Genomic DNA, 16,138 nt, shown 5'->3' on the forward strand with positions numbered 1-16,138 from the left:
ATAATTCACTGGATCAACCAAGAGAACTCACAAAAACACTTTACTTACATATACCAGTATGTTATAAAGGATACAACTCAGCCAAAAGAGGTGCATAGCACAAGGAAGGTATAGGGATGGCTAAGAGCATCCCTGCCTTCTTTAGGTGCACCGTCCTCCCAGTCCTTCAATGTGCGAAACAACCCAGAAGCTCCTGAAGCCTGTCACTGGGTGGCTTTTATGGCGATTTCGTTGTGTAGGCTTTATTGATTAAATTAGTGGCCATTAGTGATAGAGATTCATCTCTAGCCCCTCTGCAAACCCTCCAGAGATTGGAGGGTGGGGTTGAAAGCTCCCACCCTCTGATCACTTGGTCTTCCTGGTGACTAGCCTCATTCCGAAGCCTTCTAGGGGTCCCAGCTTAAGTCATCTAGTTAACATCAACTCAAATATGGTCAAAAGGGGCTCATTACAAATAACAAAAAAACATCCCTATTACTCAGGAAATTCCAAAGGTTTTAGGCGTTCTGTGCCAGGGACCAAGACAAAAACCAAATTTATTTTTATTATACCATACTTGCCATACCAAAAACATGGCTCAAATCATCTAATTTTTAGTAGGAATCAGAAATTCAAATTTTTATGTGAAGTCCCCCAACTTTAAATTTTGACAAGTATTTCAAATTTTCCAGAAACTCTTTGCAGTCCAAACAAAACACACCTAAAAGCTGGATGTAGCCCACAGTTTCCAGTTTGGGACACCTGACACAGAACTCTAGTCTAGTGGTTTTCAGCCCTGGCTGCTCACTGGAATCACCTGGGTAGCTTTGAAAACCATGTGCCTAGACTTCATGCCAAAGCAATTAAGTCAGAATCTCCTGGGTGAAGGCCCAGACGTTGGTATTTTTAAAAATAGTTTCCTGATAATTTCAATGTACAGACATTTTTAAATAAGCCTTATATTTTGGAAGAACTTTGGTTTTACAGAAAAAGTACAAAGATAATACAGAGTTCTCATATACCTCACACCGAGTTCCACTTTTTGTTAACACTTTGCATTACTGTGGAATATTTATCAGAAAAAGACACTGACATTGGTAAATTACTATTAACTGAATACCAGACTTTATTTGGATTTCTCCAATTCTTTCATTGATATTCTCTTCCTGTTGCCGGATCCAATCCAAGGTACCATTTTGCATTTTGTCATTTCGTTTCATTCGTCTGCTCTGGTCTGTGACAATTTCTCAGACTTTTAAATTTTTTCCTGAGTAGTACTAGCCAGGTATTCTGGAGAAGGACTCCACATCTGGGTTTGTCTGTTTTTTCTCAGGATAGGATGCACATTACGTACATGTTTTTGCCGTGAACACCAGACAGGTGAAGTGCCCTCTGGGTACGTCATATCAGGATGTACCTTCATTTTGGGGGACAGCTGCTCTACTCAGTAGTGGCCGGGTAGAAGGGAACCACCAGGATCCATTCACCTTCAGGACAGATTAAAGAAGATCAGCATTGGAAACCAGGAGGAATGGCATGAGACCACAATGGAGCTCCATCTCTTCCAAAGAAGCCACCTGTATTCAAAGTCGGGAGGCAAATATTCTATCACGAGCTCACCCACTAACTGATCTTTGAGGAGGCCAAGCACAGTCTCCTGGCATTAGTTTCTTCATCTGTAGAAGCTGATATCGGAGGCTTTTTCTAATCCTGAATTTTTGTGATTCCAAAACCTGGCAGTGGATTTGCATTAGTCAAGTATCGTCCGAAGTTCTGTTTCCTAAGAGGAATGTGTTGTAATGCTGAGCGAGACACTCCCCACATGTCTGGCTTTCTTCAAAGGGAGATGGCAGGGAGACCTCTCTGCAGCGTTTGTGACACTTGGATCCCAAAACATATTGCAAAAACTCAGAAGGAAATTCAACTCATCCTCTCATCTTTGTTTGGGGGACTCACTGTTACTCCCTCTGTGGCAGTGGGTTCAGAAGTAAATGACATAATTTATGTTTGAAATGTCAGGGATGCACATTTTGGTATTGTAAAAAATCTTTTAATGTTGACCCTTTGCGTAAATCTTACTGGAAATGAGGGATGGCTGCCTTGCAGCGTGGGATGTTTCCAAGTTGCCAGTCATTTGTGCAGAGCTTGTGATGGCAAAACCACAAAAATTTCACAATAGTGGAAACCTCTCATTAACCATAATAAATGACAGGGCGGATTTTTTAAAAAAAAAATACATGGTTAATAATGCTTATTTGCTTTAAAACCATACACTGAGAGATTCTCTTTTGGAGTGAGATAGGTGGTGGACCGCAAATGGTTTTGCAAAATACTTTTCACCTGTGCACGTAAAGTCTGACCTAGAACATTCTACTAATATTGGATCAGGCTCTCATCTGATGTCATTCGCCTGTGGGAATTGTATTGGCTGTGAAACCAGCTCCTCTTCCTAGTTTTTGGAAAAAAAGTTTAAAAAAATCACAGTTCTGTGGTGCATGTTGAATAATGGAAGCCAGGTTCCTAGGCACCGAGACAAGAAAGAATGTCAAAAGGGACCTTTAATGTGTGTTTATATTTAAACATCAGACCTAACAGAAAACCCTTAAGCTTTACACAATGATTAGAGCCTTGTAAGAACCTAATTAATGTATCATCGGGTGAATGGTTGGCCTGGCGTGCAAGCTGTTCTGAAGGACGTGAGGGGGTTCAGGTCCCAGCGAGGAAGAATAGACTCGGTTGTAGTGATTCAGTGGCCCATCTGAAAGGGACATGTAAAGGCAGCTTTGTCTGGCATGCTGCCTTTTCAGACCCACTTGATAATGCTAGTGTCAGTTTCAACTGAAGCGTGTGCCAGATTGCAGATAGCTTGAGCTAGCATTTCAAAGCAGTTAATTGTGAAACTTGAGAAGAAAATGGGCACATTCTTCCGAGGTAGCTATTCAAATACGGTCTCTTTCACTCCCCCCCACCACCCCCCAACCAGAGCTCCATGGGTCTCACTTTTGTTCTGTTCCCACATAAAATGCATGAGGAACACCGAGACTTTTCCTTTGGCAGCTCCTATATTGCTGTCTTTGCCGGGACAGTTTTGCCTTGTTAAAATGTGCCCTGTGTATTAAAATGAAATTGTCACTGCCGGGTGGTGCAGCATAACACGGTTTGACACTAAGCGCCAGCAGCTATAGAAAACAGACTTTTATTGCATTTATTCCTTCAAAGACGAGAGTCTCTAAAGGCTCACTGTAGACATTCACTTAGTTAAATCTGAATGAAGCTAAAGTGAACAATCTACGCGGCTGCTATCATTTGTATTTGTAGAAACAGCTCCATTCCGCTTGATGTGGTGGGGAAACAGTTTTAAGAAAAGATGATCATATATAGAATCCAAAAGGGAAGACTCGAGCCTTTCCAACCAGAACAAAATTATTTTAGGTGGGTCCAGCGTGTTGGCCACTTGATGTTCTTCTTTAGCTTTCTCTGGATTCCCTGAAACATATTGTCTAGAATCAACCAGCACATACACAGAGAGAGAGACACACACTACCCCATCTAGTGTAGTCTTCATCTAGAATTCCATGTCATTTTCAAGGCAATGAGAAAGGATTTGATTTGTAGGGCTCTTGCAAGCAAGTTGTAGATTCTGAACTGCCTTCTAACTGGAGGAGTACCCAGAGAGAGCTTGAACAGGGGGACTCTGGGGCATAAGCTATTCATTCTGTAGCTCTCCTGGAATAAAAATTCCATAAAGTAACATCTGTAGTAATTAAAGGCTTGCATTTCCTCTCCCATTCATGTCTCTGCTAGGAGGGAAGGTTATTTTCCCTAAGAGACAAGGGATAGTAGGTCATGTGGAAAGAGAGAAAGAACAGAATTAGAATTCTTTTTTTCCCTAGAAATAAAAGAGTCCTAGTTAAAAAATAAAATAAAATTTGGGAGACTTACTGTAAAAGATTCCACCAGAAAGAAAACTTACAGAAGTTAAGAAGATTGTACCTAACTACTCCTAAATATTCCTCCTGTGTTTCTAATCCAAATATCTTCAGATCTGGGAGAAATTGTGAATAAACTGTGAACGAAATGCTATCTTTGTTTTATATTTTTGTATTTTAAAATTGCACATTATTAACCTTAAAGAATTTCTTTTTTTCTATTTGGACAAAAAATTAATTTTTTCTTCAGATATTTTTCAAGATAATGCTAATATGGTTCCATCAAGCCATCAGATGAATGAATTTATGTTAAATCAGTTTCCTGCACTTTCTTGTAGCAGGTAAAGCTACGTAATTTTGGAGACCCAGTCAAATACAAAAATGAGTGACCCCTAGTTGGGAAATTATTAAGAATTTTAAGAGGTTGTCAATGGAGTTGTAAACCAAGTGCAGGCTTGTTCTAAGGGTGCCGCTCTGCGGTTCTGCCTGGGTCTTGTGCCCATGAAGCCCATCCTGACCGATACAGGAAGAGATTTGTCATGTGCATAAATACAGAAAATCTCTGTCCATCCCACGCCTCACAGGAATAAATGTACACCAGAAAAGACACTTTAAAAAGTTTTAGTGAAAATAATTATAGCGCCATAAATGGAACGTGCTCCCAGTACCAACTTCAGCTGTTTTAACCTGATCACTCAGATGGCCATGTCTGCATTCTCGAGTCTTCTTCAAGAGTTTCCCCAAGTGAATCTTCCCCTGCAGCTGCAGTGATCTGCTCATTCTGCCCCCTCTGGAGGGACATGGGCCTGCTCTGCTGCTAGACTCAGGCCCCGCCCTGATCAGTTCCTGGAGGGCCCTTCCGGCCTGCAGTTTCCCTCTTCTCCTCATTCCCCTGGCTCCTGGGATTCCTCTGGCAATTCAATTCCTAGAGCTGTAATGAAATAAAACTTATTTGGCATTTGTTTGCACATCTTTTCTTACCTTGTAACCCCTCTCTGTAACATGGTTGTATAATATGATCTTGAAAATGTCCCTTAGATTTAGATGTAGGAAAGTTTCACAAATTGTGTCAAAGGGTTCCATTCCAAGCAAACTCACAGTAATGATAGCAGAAAATGTTAATTATACTCTGCCTTTTAGACAGATTTCACACTTTTCATATATATATATGTTCTATTTCCTTAATTTTGTCTCTAGTGTGCTATTAATTAAGCATGGGGCTAAATTTCCTTTAACCAGAACAAACCCTTTAATTTTTATCTTTCCCATCCAATTTTATAAAATAATAAAGCTCAGATAAAGTTAATTATTTTTAAAATGCTGCTGCCACTAGTCTACTTAGGATATGGTGATACTGCCAATATTGAAACTATGATCGTATAGCTCAAAATGTTCATTCATTAGCTTCTATGTGAGATGACAAAATCTGGCATGAGAAACCCAGTTTAGGAACACTGATATCTAGTATAAAATAAGGGAGGATTGTCCAAAATCCAAAATTAAGAAAGTTCAGGACCTGAGGTTGGTGTACGTTCATTTTCCTCTCACATTTTGAGACTCCAAGTAATTCTCTCTTGTATCTTTCACCCAGTGGGTTTTTAATAAAAGTGTCATGGTACTGACGGCAGCACTGTGTTAATCATCATTTGAGCTGAAATCGGTTAAAACAAAGCACATCTCATCCACTTGTTCTGTGAGGTCCCTCAGGAGTCTAGTTTAGTAGTTAAGATAAGCTTTGGTGTTAGATGGCCTTCTGTTGAAGCCCAGACACTGCTCCTCATTGGCAACGTGGTTCATCTCTCTCGGCCTCAGCACCCTCACCAGATATGAAAAGCAGTAACAAAGACCCATACCGTTCTTAACAGGTATTTATGGAGCACTTTCAATTGCCACACATTGTTGTGTAGATAACACAAGGTTATGCTTCAGTATTGCCTCTGCTTGAGAACTCAGCACAGGGCCCTCTGCATAAGCAACTTTCAGTACAGTAATACTCTGGGCAGTGATGTGCTTGTGATGTGCTTGTGATGTTCTACGGGCTGGGCCTGGTGGTCCTGGTTGACGATTCCGGTAAAATTCTCCAATCAAGCTTTTCCATGGCTTTAGTATTCCCCCCTCCCCTTTTAAAAAATTTTCTTGACTGTGCACAAGTTTGCGAGAAGTATATGATCCCCTCTTTATTTCTCTTTCCAGAATGGAGTCTACTGAAAAATGTGAAGTGGTAATTCAACATTTTAATGGAAAATATCTGAAAACACCACCTGGCATCCCAGGTAAGACCGACCATTAAGTGGTCACCCCAGAGAGTCCAGGCTCATTGCAATGACTACAATGAGTGCCTGGTGAGGCCCTGGGAGGGGAACATTTGCATTTATAAATGTACAACTTTTAGCACTACACAGCTACTCACCTTTGTCAAAACTACCAAAAGCTTTATGGTGATTCCATTTTGGCCTTTTCTTTGAATCTCTGCAGCTCATTCCCTCAAGTGAACTAGGGGAAATCACAGCAAAGAAGAGCTAGAGGTGCCCTTGAAGTGAGGGAGTTTCTGACTCCCATCCTTGATATTGGTTTCTTGATTTCTAATGTATAAAGTATCTGAACAGTGGTATGCACCCGAGGGTTCATGGGTGGATTCCAGTGTCCAAACATCTCTTACTGGTTCATGACGAGAAGAGTACAGAAAGGGGGAGGAAGCATTTAGAAACTTGAATAGCAATTTGACATTGTCATAACATCTGAGTGCCTAAGTTCATATTTTACAAAACTATCAGTGACTGACATATTGAAATTGCCCATTCATCAGAGAGAATTTGAGGAGCACCCATCTAGACTTTTCCAGGGCATTTCACATTTCCCAAAGCAAAATTATTTCCTTGTTAAATTTTAGTTCCCTCACAATTGTCCCCACCCCGCCTTGCTGTCCCCTGCCCTGCCACCCTGGCCCCCACTCCCACACTTAATCCTGACCTCATTGTCTGTCCATGCATCCTCTATTCATGTTCCTTGACTTGCTCCTTCCCCTCCTTTCCCCTTTATCCCCCTCCCACTTCCCTCTGGTCACTGTCAGTTTGTTCTTTATTTCCAGGTCTCTGGTTCTATCCAACGCAGAATGCTTAATTATATACATCATAAGATGATGTACTTTATGCTATTAAGAACTACACTTAAAAAAAGAATTGCACTCAAAATAAAAAATTAAATATACCACTTGTGTTGAAGCTTAAGCTAGAAATGCCTGACTTAACTTGATATTAATCTGGTAGTAGCATGTATGGAAAGTATTTAATATTAGGTGAGTAAATTTATGAATATATCTTACTCATAACATAATAACATTAGAGATTGACACAGGTGCTAAAAAAGAATTACAGTAAGTAGATAAAGAACTATTTGACTAACGTATGTTGGTTTGTTTCTTTTTTGTTTTTGATGATTGTCAGGGGAATAATGTAACTTTTTCAGCTGAATAATATTTTTCTTTTGGTCCTTTTCAACCGGATTTCTATAGTCTTTGCTATGTAATGTGTGTACTCTTTAAAATTCATTGTTAAAATATTCGGGGATTGAACATTTCAACTCCTTAAAACATACTGAGGTTTACATAAGAGGGATTTTGAACAGAAAGAAATATTTTTGTGAAGGGGTCAGGGTTCTTTTATGAATTGATTGGTTGGGGGAATATGTCAGGACAGAAGAGTCCTTCAGACCGAGAGGTGGGTGAGCTGGAAAATCCACAGTAGCATCTCTGGTTGGTCAGAGGATCACCGCACGGTAAAGCCTGTGCCTCGATTTGGTTGATTTGGTTAGTGCCTCCATTTGGTTTGCTTCCATGCATAACGTTCCTTTGAGAATTGACTGCATTTCGATCCTGTTGGAGACATATGGTGTTGTTAACAAAAGAGTTAGCAATTTACATCTCAGCATGAAAGCTGTCCTTGCATTTTAGGAGACATACTTTTCATTTTTATTTTATTTTAGCAGAAAAAGCACTTTAAGACACTGTGCTCAGATCCATCATTGAAGAAAGGAGTTAGTTGCATTGTTAGAGGATTTTCCCCATATTTATCTCATTTTACCCAGCAGATGCTTATCTGTAGAGAAGGCATTCAGATTAAGTGTGCATTAGATGGCTATATAAAAAATTAAGAATGAGCACATTATATAGAAACTATTGTTTATTCAAGTTTTAATACGGGTCTCGGTTTTTTAGGTTTCTTCCTTTTCAGAAAAAGACATTGAAATACTTCTCAACTTGACTGATTTGAAACTGTTTTCTTTGCTTTCCTCATTAAAGGTATAGCTGACAAATGCAACTTAATGCTCAAGACAAAGAGAGTCACTAAAACCCCCAAATACCTGGGCATTCTTCCTGAATGTGCAGGCTCTGATATCAGCCTGTCTAATAGCATAGCTACACCCAATGGAAACATTGTGAATAGCAAGAACTTAGTTATGAGTTTCTTACTCCCTTTTATCTCATGGGAACGTGAAAGGCAAAATAATTGCTTTCAGTGATAAAACTCCTTTAAGAGATTTAACTTTATGCTTCTGATTTTTATACTCAACAATAATAGAATTAAATATACAATCATAATCACAATTGGTCCTTGACTGTGCTTATTTATGCACTGAAAGTCAAATAGAGTTTAGTAAAGGTTTATGGAAGATATTTAATTTTTGATATTTAAATTTGATGTGCAATAAAACAGGACATAATACAAGATGTTGGTATTTTGGAAGCTACAATATTAAAGTGCCTTCATTGGATATATTCAGTAAGTTAAGGCGACTGGTATAATAAAATTTAGGTGTATGCTGTTTGCCTTTATTTGTTCCCATGTGTTATTTGTTGTAGATGGTTGAAATCTTATATGAACAGAATTATCTAGTCCATCTTGAAGACTGAGTGGATGTCACTATGTGTCCTGAAATCAGAGTAGAAACTATCGCTTTGATATTTTTTTAAAAAGTGGCCAATTTCCTAACATTTTCAATACTCATACAGCTTTAGAGACATTGTCCTTGCTTCTGAGTACACTCATTAAAGCCAATTATAATTGATCTGATCTACCTGCAACTACAATAGAATTCAAAAAACTATTTTAGAAATTTCAGTCTTCCACATTCTCAAGATGTGGCATCTTTGAATTCAGAACTTTGTGATTTTATGAAACTCATATTTATACTTTCAATATAATGATTTAAAGTTGCGTGACTGTGGGACCCACAAGGGCCCAGTAATGGCCTGAGCTTCTCAGGCTCCAAAAAAGCTGTTGAAAAGCGTGTTAAATGTATTTTCTTCTTATACTAGAGCCCTGCTTTTACCTGTACTTTAAAACAGTAGAGAACAATTGGTATGGAATTTTGGTTCTTTACTGCTCTCTTCAGGGACACCTTGGGGAAGTGTGCATGAGAAATTGGAAAAACATACTGCCATTTGGGCTCCTGTCACTTTTGACAATGATTCCTCTTAAAGGAGATGCAAAGTTATTTTTTTTCCCCTGAGAAGACCATCTAGTTTCCCAGTCCCTTACTGCATCATTTCTATGAAAGAATAAGAAAGAGAAATTCACTTCAACCCCAAATTTTGACATTGGCCTGAATTTCAAATTCTAAAAACATCACAGTTAAGGATATTTGCAAGGACAGGTAACATAAACCATATTTTTGTTGCTTCCTCCATTATAATTTGCATTGTTCTAGGAATAATTAACTCACTTGTTAAATGGATTTCATGATGGCGTTTAGCTTTCATTCCTGACAGAATATGTGAGTTGGAAGAAAACTCTGTAGGTCCTTCTTTTAACTCATACTTTCGTTCTCTGGGCTCCTCCTATTTGCTCATAAAAGATCTAATTGTAATGAATACATCATGAATCATTAATGCCTATTAGAACTTCTCAGAACTAGCTCTGTTCACTTTGACTTACAATGGTATCTCAGATTTTGGTTACCTCCATCAATGAAGCTAAATATACCTGTCAAAAATCAAACTATTTGAATTCTGTTATATATAGTACAGGAAATTAACAAAGATCAGGTGGCTGTGTGGCTGTGGGGGCGACTTTCCTTGCAAGTCCCCCCATGTGCCACAGATGAAAGTAAACATGACTGAGACATGATGTGATCTACTTGGGGAGGAGAGGTGGCGAGTTTCTCAGGGGAAAAAGGCCTTGAGCCCCCTCCTCCAAGGAGTTTTATTGGGTTGTAATGCACAGGAATACAGGGCGGCAAGGATCAAACAGTAGATAACATTTTAAAGAAATCTGAGGGCTTAGTCCAAGTCAGAGTCTGTCAGGAAGAGTTTTAGGGTTTCCTGCTTGAACCCTTAACATATGAATGAAAGCACTCTTAGCAGAGCAGATTTCACAGGCTTATTAGGAAGTCTTTGTGATGTCAGATTTTTCCCTGGACACACACTAGCAAGGCAAGGAGCTGCACCTCTCCCCATCGGATATTCAGGTTTAAGGGGATTAGAGCCAGGAAGCAGTTCTCCTAGAGAACATAGGGACTTGGGCTTTGTCAAAACCAGGGGGCGAGAGTCCATTGCTCTTTGTTGCAGCCCCCCAAGTCCTTCCATGATGGCCTCCCAAGTAATCATGTCTGGCCTAGGTTGCCCCCCGCTGTGAGGGGTCTTACCTGTCAGACCAAGCTTTGGGGGCAAGGAGAGGAAACGGAGGCAGCATTTGCTACCAAAGAAAAGCTTTGTCTCCTGCGTTTCTCATTCCAAAGGTCTTCGCTGGCCCTTAGCCACAGGGGGTCGGATTACAATTCCTGAAACCAGGCAGAGTGGTCCACAACATGTGGCTACTAGCAGGCAGCAGGTAGATGGCACTATGTGTATTAAACAGCGTCAATCATTCCAGCCATCCTCAAAAAAGAGATCATCCAGCACTTTCTTCCCTAGAGGGAAACAAAAACACAGGGTTCCATAAATGTTGCATGTCTGACATATTGATCTTGATGTTTTCTGGACAACATGAAGGATCATAAGTTGCTTGCCTGTCTAACCCCAGACATTCCCTTGTCCCGTAATGAATTGCTCAGCAATGTTGTGCAGCCTTAAAGTCTTCCATTTTCAAACCAAAAGCAAAGGGTAAGTTCTCAGACACTTCAGGGATCTGTAGGGCATGAACTTGAGAGGCTTACTTTCAAAGAGCCCCCAGAGCAGAGTGATGCACCATGAGGAAAGGCTTCCACATGTAAGGACATGTATTGATGAATAGAACGTGCAGGCTAGTTTGTAGAAAAATAAATCACATTTTGCTCTCAAACTAGAATTTTGCCTATAAGCACATATTCCTATTTGTGGAGCACTCTTTCCAGAAGAAAATGGAATAACTCCCTTTTAGTATGATTTCATTATTCTTCAGGTAATTATTTCTAATCCCAAATGAACTCCAAAAAATAGGGAAAAGTGAGAGAAAGCTCAGCACATTTGGGGATCTTTTACATTTTATCAAATCCTGCGATAAACAGACATTTAGTAAGTGCCAGATGAATCATATTTTTCTAATAAATATAAAACTGCGTACCTTTTTGGTGCTTTGACATAATTTTACTATTGTGTGTTTATATAAATAAAAATGTATATGATTGTGGATATGTATGTACATATCATGGGAGTACATGAGAAAAATATTTAAAATCTGATAATTTTTAAAGAAAATGAAGAAATAAAATGTCACCTAGAGTAAAATGTCAACAATGTACTTAAGAGACATGGTTTAAAATTGTGAATATTTGAGCAATAGATACATAAACTGACCCTTTGTCAATGGGAGGTGGGAGTCGGTACATAAGATTGGGCCCCTTGCCCTTCGGAGGAATAATTCTTTTTTTTTTAATTTAATTATTTTTCAACTACAGTATTCTGTTTTTTACTCCCATCCCAGCCCACTCCCCCCACCCAGTGCTACCCACCTCCCTCCCATTTCCACCCCCCTTAGTTGTTGTCCATGTGTCCTCTGAGTTACTTTCTACAGGGCTCCTTAGGGGTTTGCCAGTAGTGGTAACAAGTTCAATGAGACACTTTTTTTAAATTGGTTTCCCTTTCTTCCCCACCTTTCTTTTCTTTTTCCATCATGTCTCTTCCTGACATCAGCTCCCAATGAAACTGCTCCGGCCGGCGGAGCAATCAACTGGAGCTCGACCACCTACCTAGAACAAATGGGTTGGGGGGACAAGAGGCGCGAAGAATGGCAGCAAGACAAAAGATTCTGATCAAGCTGCAAACTTTATTTTTCCGAACTGGGTATATATATATATAGGGGAGGAGGGAGAGGTTAGGTTGCTTGCTATTGGCTAGCTTGAGACAAAGAAGGGCCCGCTTATTGGTTACTTGGGTGCAACTGGTACTCGTAGACACCTCATGTGCCTGTAGCTGATTGGCTTGTGGAGCGCACAGGTTCCTATAATCAATGCAATGTTTTTAGCTAGAAGCCAGGTGTAAGGTTCCCAACATGAAACTACCTTATACCAAGCTCTGATTTTGGGGAACGCAAATTAAGGCAGGTGCTCCAGGAATGGTGGTGGGAAACTACCCTTTGATTTATAACTTCTGTCTTAAAAAGGGAGGTAGAAGAGCTGAAAATGGTGAAATGAATGTCATGGACCAAATCTATTGTTTTCATGATTTTTTTATAGTGGCATTGATGAACCACATATTAGAGGTGATAAAGGCAAATATTAGTGGTTGTAGGTAGATGGTAGACAGGGTTTAGATTTAGCAAGAGAAGTACAGAAGAAGATGAGGGACAGTGACATGGCTGACAGCGGAGGATAGGAGAAGAAGATGGACATGGAATTAGGAGCTAGGAAATAGTCATCATGCCAGCAAAGTCAAGGTGAGGTGTGGGCATAGAAAATGAAGTCACAGAGGAAGGGAAGGGTGAGGTTTGGGGTTTAGATAAAGGGAGAGTGGTCAACATTGATCATGAGCTCAGGGATGATGATGCCTGTAGTTGGCTAAAGTGAAGTGGAGATGATCTGTTGAAAAACCAAAGACATCTGATTAGAAGGTTTTTCAACAATACTCTTGCCTTCCTTGCTTAATCTCACACTTCCCTTGTTTTCATCTAAAGCGCTAATCTTCATAGGAGCAGGTTAGGAAGTGTGAACAGGCTGAAGTAAATTTTTGTTTATTTATTTGAGTCTGAGTCAGTGAAGCCAGGTTTTTTTTTTTCTTCTTCTTTTTTGTCACTTCAAGGGCTATTGCTTAGTTCAGTGTAAATTCTCAATAAATATTCTTTGGACTTGATGCACAATTCCATGAATTGAACAAGCTTCATATTTCTATTTGCTTTTAATGAAATTCCTGAGGGTGTGTGAGAGATACACAGCTACTGCTAAATAAGCATTGACACCCTTGGAGACAAACATCGAGAGAAGTCTTGAAATCTTCTCTTAATTTCTGAACAAAAAATTCATTTGCATATCTAAGTATATGGAAAGAGAAGGAGCTGAATACTCACAAGAAAAAGAAATAATTTGATTGAGAAAGATTCTAGTTACTTGTTAAATGCCTCATATTTTTCAGGTGTGTTTTCACCAGGTGATCCTGGCAGTGTGATTTTTATTTATTTCAATAACTCTTTCTTGGCACAATGATAAATTCTGCTTTCTGACATGTCGAATGATCTTGTCCAATTTATACGGAAGTAATGTCTAGACACTAAATTTTTGCCACTAAATCTAGTTTACTTTTTCCTCCTCACCCCCAATGTGTGAGTATCTTGAGAATAAACAGAAAAGTGATTTTCTTGGTGTGTGCCTTTGTCCTTTGGGGCATAATGTTGCTTCTCCCTACCTAGAGGAAGGACTACAATGGCTTATTGTTCCCAGCTAATGATATAATAAAATGTATAGTGTTTAATTAATATAATATGGCCAATGTGATTTGTGGAGCATATACTTTCTATAATTATGTATAAGCATCAATGAGTAGTAGCACAATTTGCCTTGAGTCTCCACTGTGCTCCAAAGCTTGATTTTTTTTAATGCAGTCATAATTTTATGAACCAGAGAAGAGGGCAGGGAGGTCTTCTGCACATCTCTAGAATCAAGAGCCATCTTCATCTATCATTTCTAAAGAGTAACTACCTTTGGGTTTTCAAAAATTTGCCCTGGCTGGGGTAGCTCAGGGGATTGAGCACAAGTTGTGAACCAAAGGGCTGCATGTTTGATTCCCAGTCAGGGCACATGCCTGGGTTGTAGACCAGGTCCCCCATGGGGGCCATGGGAGAGGCAACCACACATTGATGTTTCTCTCTCTCTCTTTCTCCCTCCCTGCCCCTCTCTAAAAGTAAATAAATAAAATCTTTAAAAATTTTATGCATGAAAGATTTCACAGTAAAACCTTATAAAATAAACTATAAAACCTCTATGTTATTTCTAAGAAATGTTGAGCTTTGCCTTCTGTCAGCAGCACTAATGAGTAAACCATTATTGTCTGTCCTGAATGAGTCCTATTAGCAAGCAAAGAGGGTTGAGTGGCTTAAGACCAATTAAGACACAAGCCATGGAAACCAAGCCCTGAATAATTAAGGGCTTAGTGAATTTCCAAATCCAGAATCTCATTTGTTAGGATTGATTGAAAACACATTCTAGCCAATTTTGGGATCAATGTGTAGTATCCCGAATAAAACACTTGCCATTCTCTACAAGTAATTATCAATCAGCCTGCCATGCACACAGCTCATTATTTGTGATCTGATTTTTTTCAGGATGAAAATCTGCAAATTCTAAGAAAATATTTTAAGAGGAATATTAAAATGCTCATTAGGCAAGCTCTGAACCAGCCATCAGTTGATTATCTTCTAACTGTTTCCTCTGATTTCTTCTTTAAGCCTATGAATAATTAATCAGTTCATTTGCTATTATTTTAGTCATTGTTCAGTACAGAAAAAAATAACTTACAGGAAATTGACATGCTCGTGAGCATTTTTTTAAACTTCAAATACTCCCAAGACTCTTGTCCCATTAGACTGACATTTTTCTAAAAAGAACTTTGATGTTTATCGTTACCTTGAAACAGCCCACAAATGCTTTGAACATAGGGATTGCATCTTCCTGTTTGTTTTATGTTTAAAACATCTAACCCAATACACGTCACAAAAGAGTACCGACCATTATTTATAAAATACATAAATATCTATTTGAGGTAGCCAGAATAATGCACCCCCACCTCAAAGATTTTTCAGTCTAATTCCCACTGCCTTTAAAGGCTATAAATTAGTTTACATGGTAAAGAGGAGTTAATGTTTCAGTTGAAATTAAGGTTGCCAATAAACTGACCTAAAATAGGGAAATTATTCTGAATAATCCAGATGGCCCCAATGTAATCACGAGGGTCCTTAAAAGTGGAGAAGAGGAGCAGAAGCAGAGGCTAGTGATGCTTTTGGGAAGGACTTGCCTCACCATCGCTGGCCCTGGAGAGAGGAAAAAGGCAAGAAATGGGATTCTCCCGAAAGCCCCCAGGAAGGACCTCAGCCCTGTGTATATCACAGTGGCAGTCCCTTGTGACCTCTGTTGGACCTCTGATCTACAGAACATGTGATAGTAAATCTCTGCAATTTTATGTCCCTAATTTTTTTTCAATTTCTTCTTATAGCAGCAACAGAAAATTAATGCACTGGTATAGAACTTTTTTCAACTGAATATCATCTGAACCATTTCTAAATTACATTACTAAGCAGGATATGGAGAACTTTCTGAGCTTCTCCAGTTTTTAATCTTTGAATCACTGGGTTGCTTGTTTGTTAAATAGGAAGAATAAAAGCCTCTTGTTAATTATTTTGACTATGGTTTCTTTATACCTTCTCTTAAGGATATGTTAGAATGAAAAACTATTGAACATCTAAAAAGAAAGTCTTTGAGGGTGGCATCTTAGATCTCAGAGAACATCATTATTGACCCCAATACATCAAATATTAATTCAAACTTGTAGCAGTATTAGGATGCTGTAAATATGTAAACAACCATTTTCCTTTGATCTGAGAATGGGACCTCTTTTGGTTCAGAAATTCGTTTCAGATAGTTGTACTAGTTGAGTCAATGAAGAGCCCTAAGGTAAACTGACTCATTGTTTTAAGTTGATTCCTAGCTGTTTGGTATTAGAGAAGATGATAGAGCTCCCAGGGTGCTTGCCTGACTTCCATCAGCAGCACCTACGTCTCTCTTTGCAGATGGACTGGCCCCAGCCTGCAGGAACCTGGTCTACCTGTGGG

At 39.2% G+C, this 16,138-nt stretch overlaps 1 protein-coding gene across 7 annotated transcripts in view; it reads left to right on the forward strand.

Annotated features, from left to right (window-relative positions):
• The window catches only part of RBMS3 (RNA binding motif single stranded interacting protein 3), a 624,147-nt gene that overhangs the window by 405,034 nt on the left and 202,975 nt on the right, over positions 1 to 16,138 (forward strand). For all 7 annotated transcript variants that reach the window (XM_037132737.2, XM_037132981.2, XM_037133054.2 and 4 more), the window contains exon 6: positions 6,102 to 6,181. In XM_037132737.2, the coding sequence (XP_036988632.1) occupies positions 6,102 to 6,181 (80 nt within the window). The remainder of the gene's footprint in view (positions 1 to 6,101; positions 6,182 to 16,138) is intronic.

The sequence above is a fragment of the Artibeus jamaicensis genome, unplaced genomic scaffold (assembly GCF_021234435.1).
Source record: "Artibeus jamaicensis isolate MK-2021 breed Jamaican fruit bat unplaced genomic scaffold, CSHL_Jam_final contig_519, whole genome shotgun sequence".
Taxonomy (NCBI): domain Eukaryota; kingdom Metazoa; phylum Chordata; class Mammalia; order Chiroptera; family Phyllostomidae; genus Artibeus; species Artibeus jamaicensis.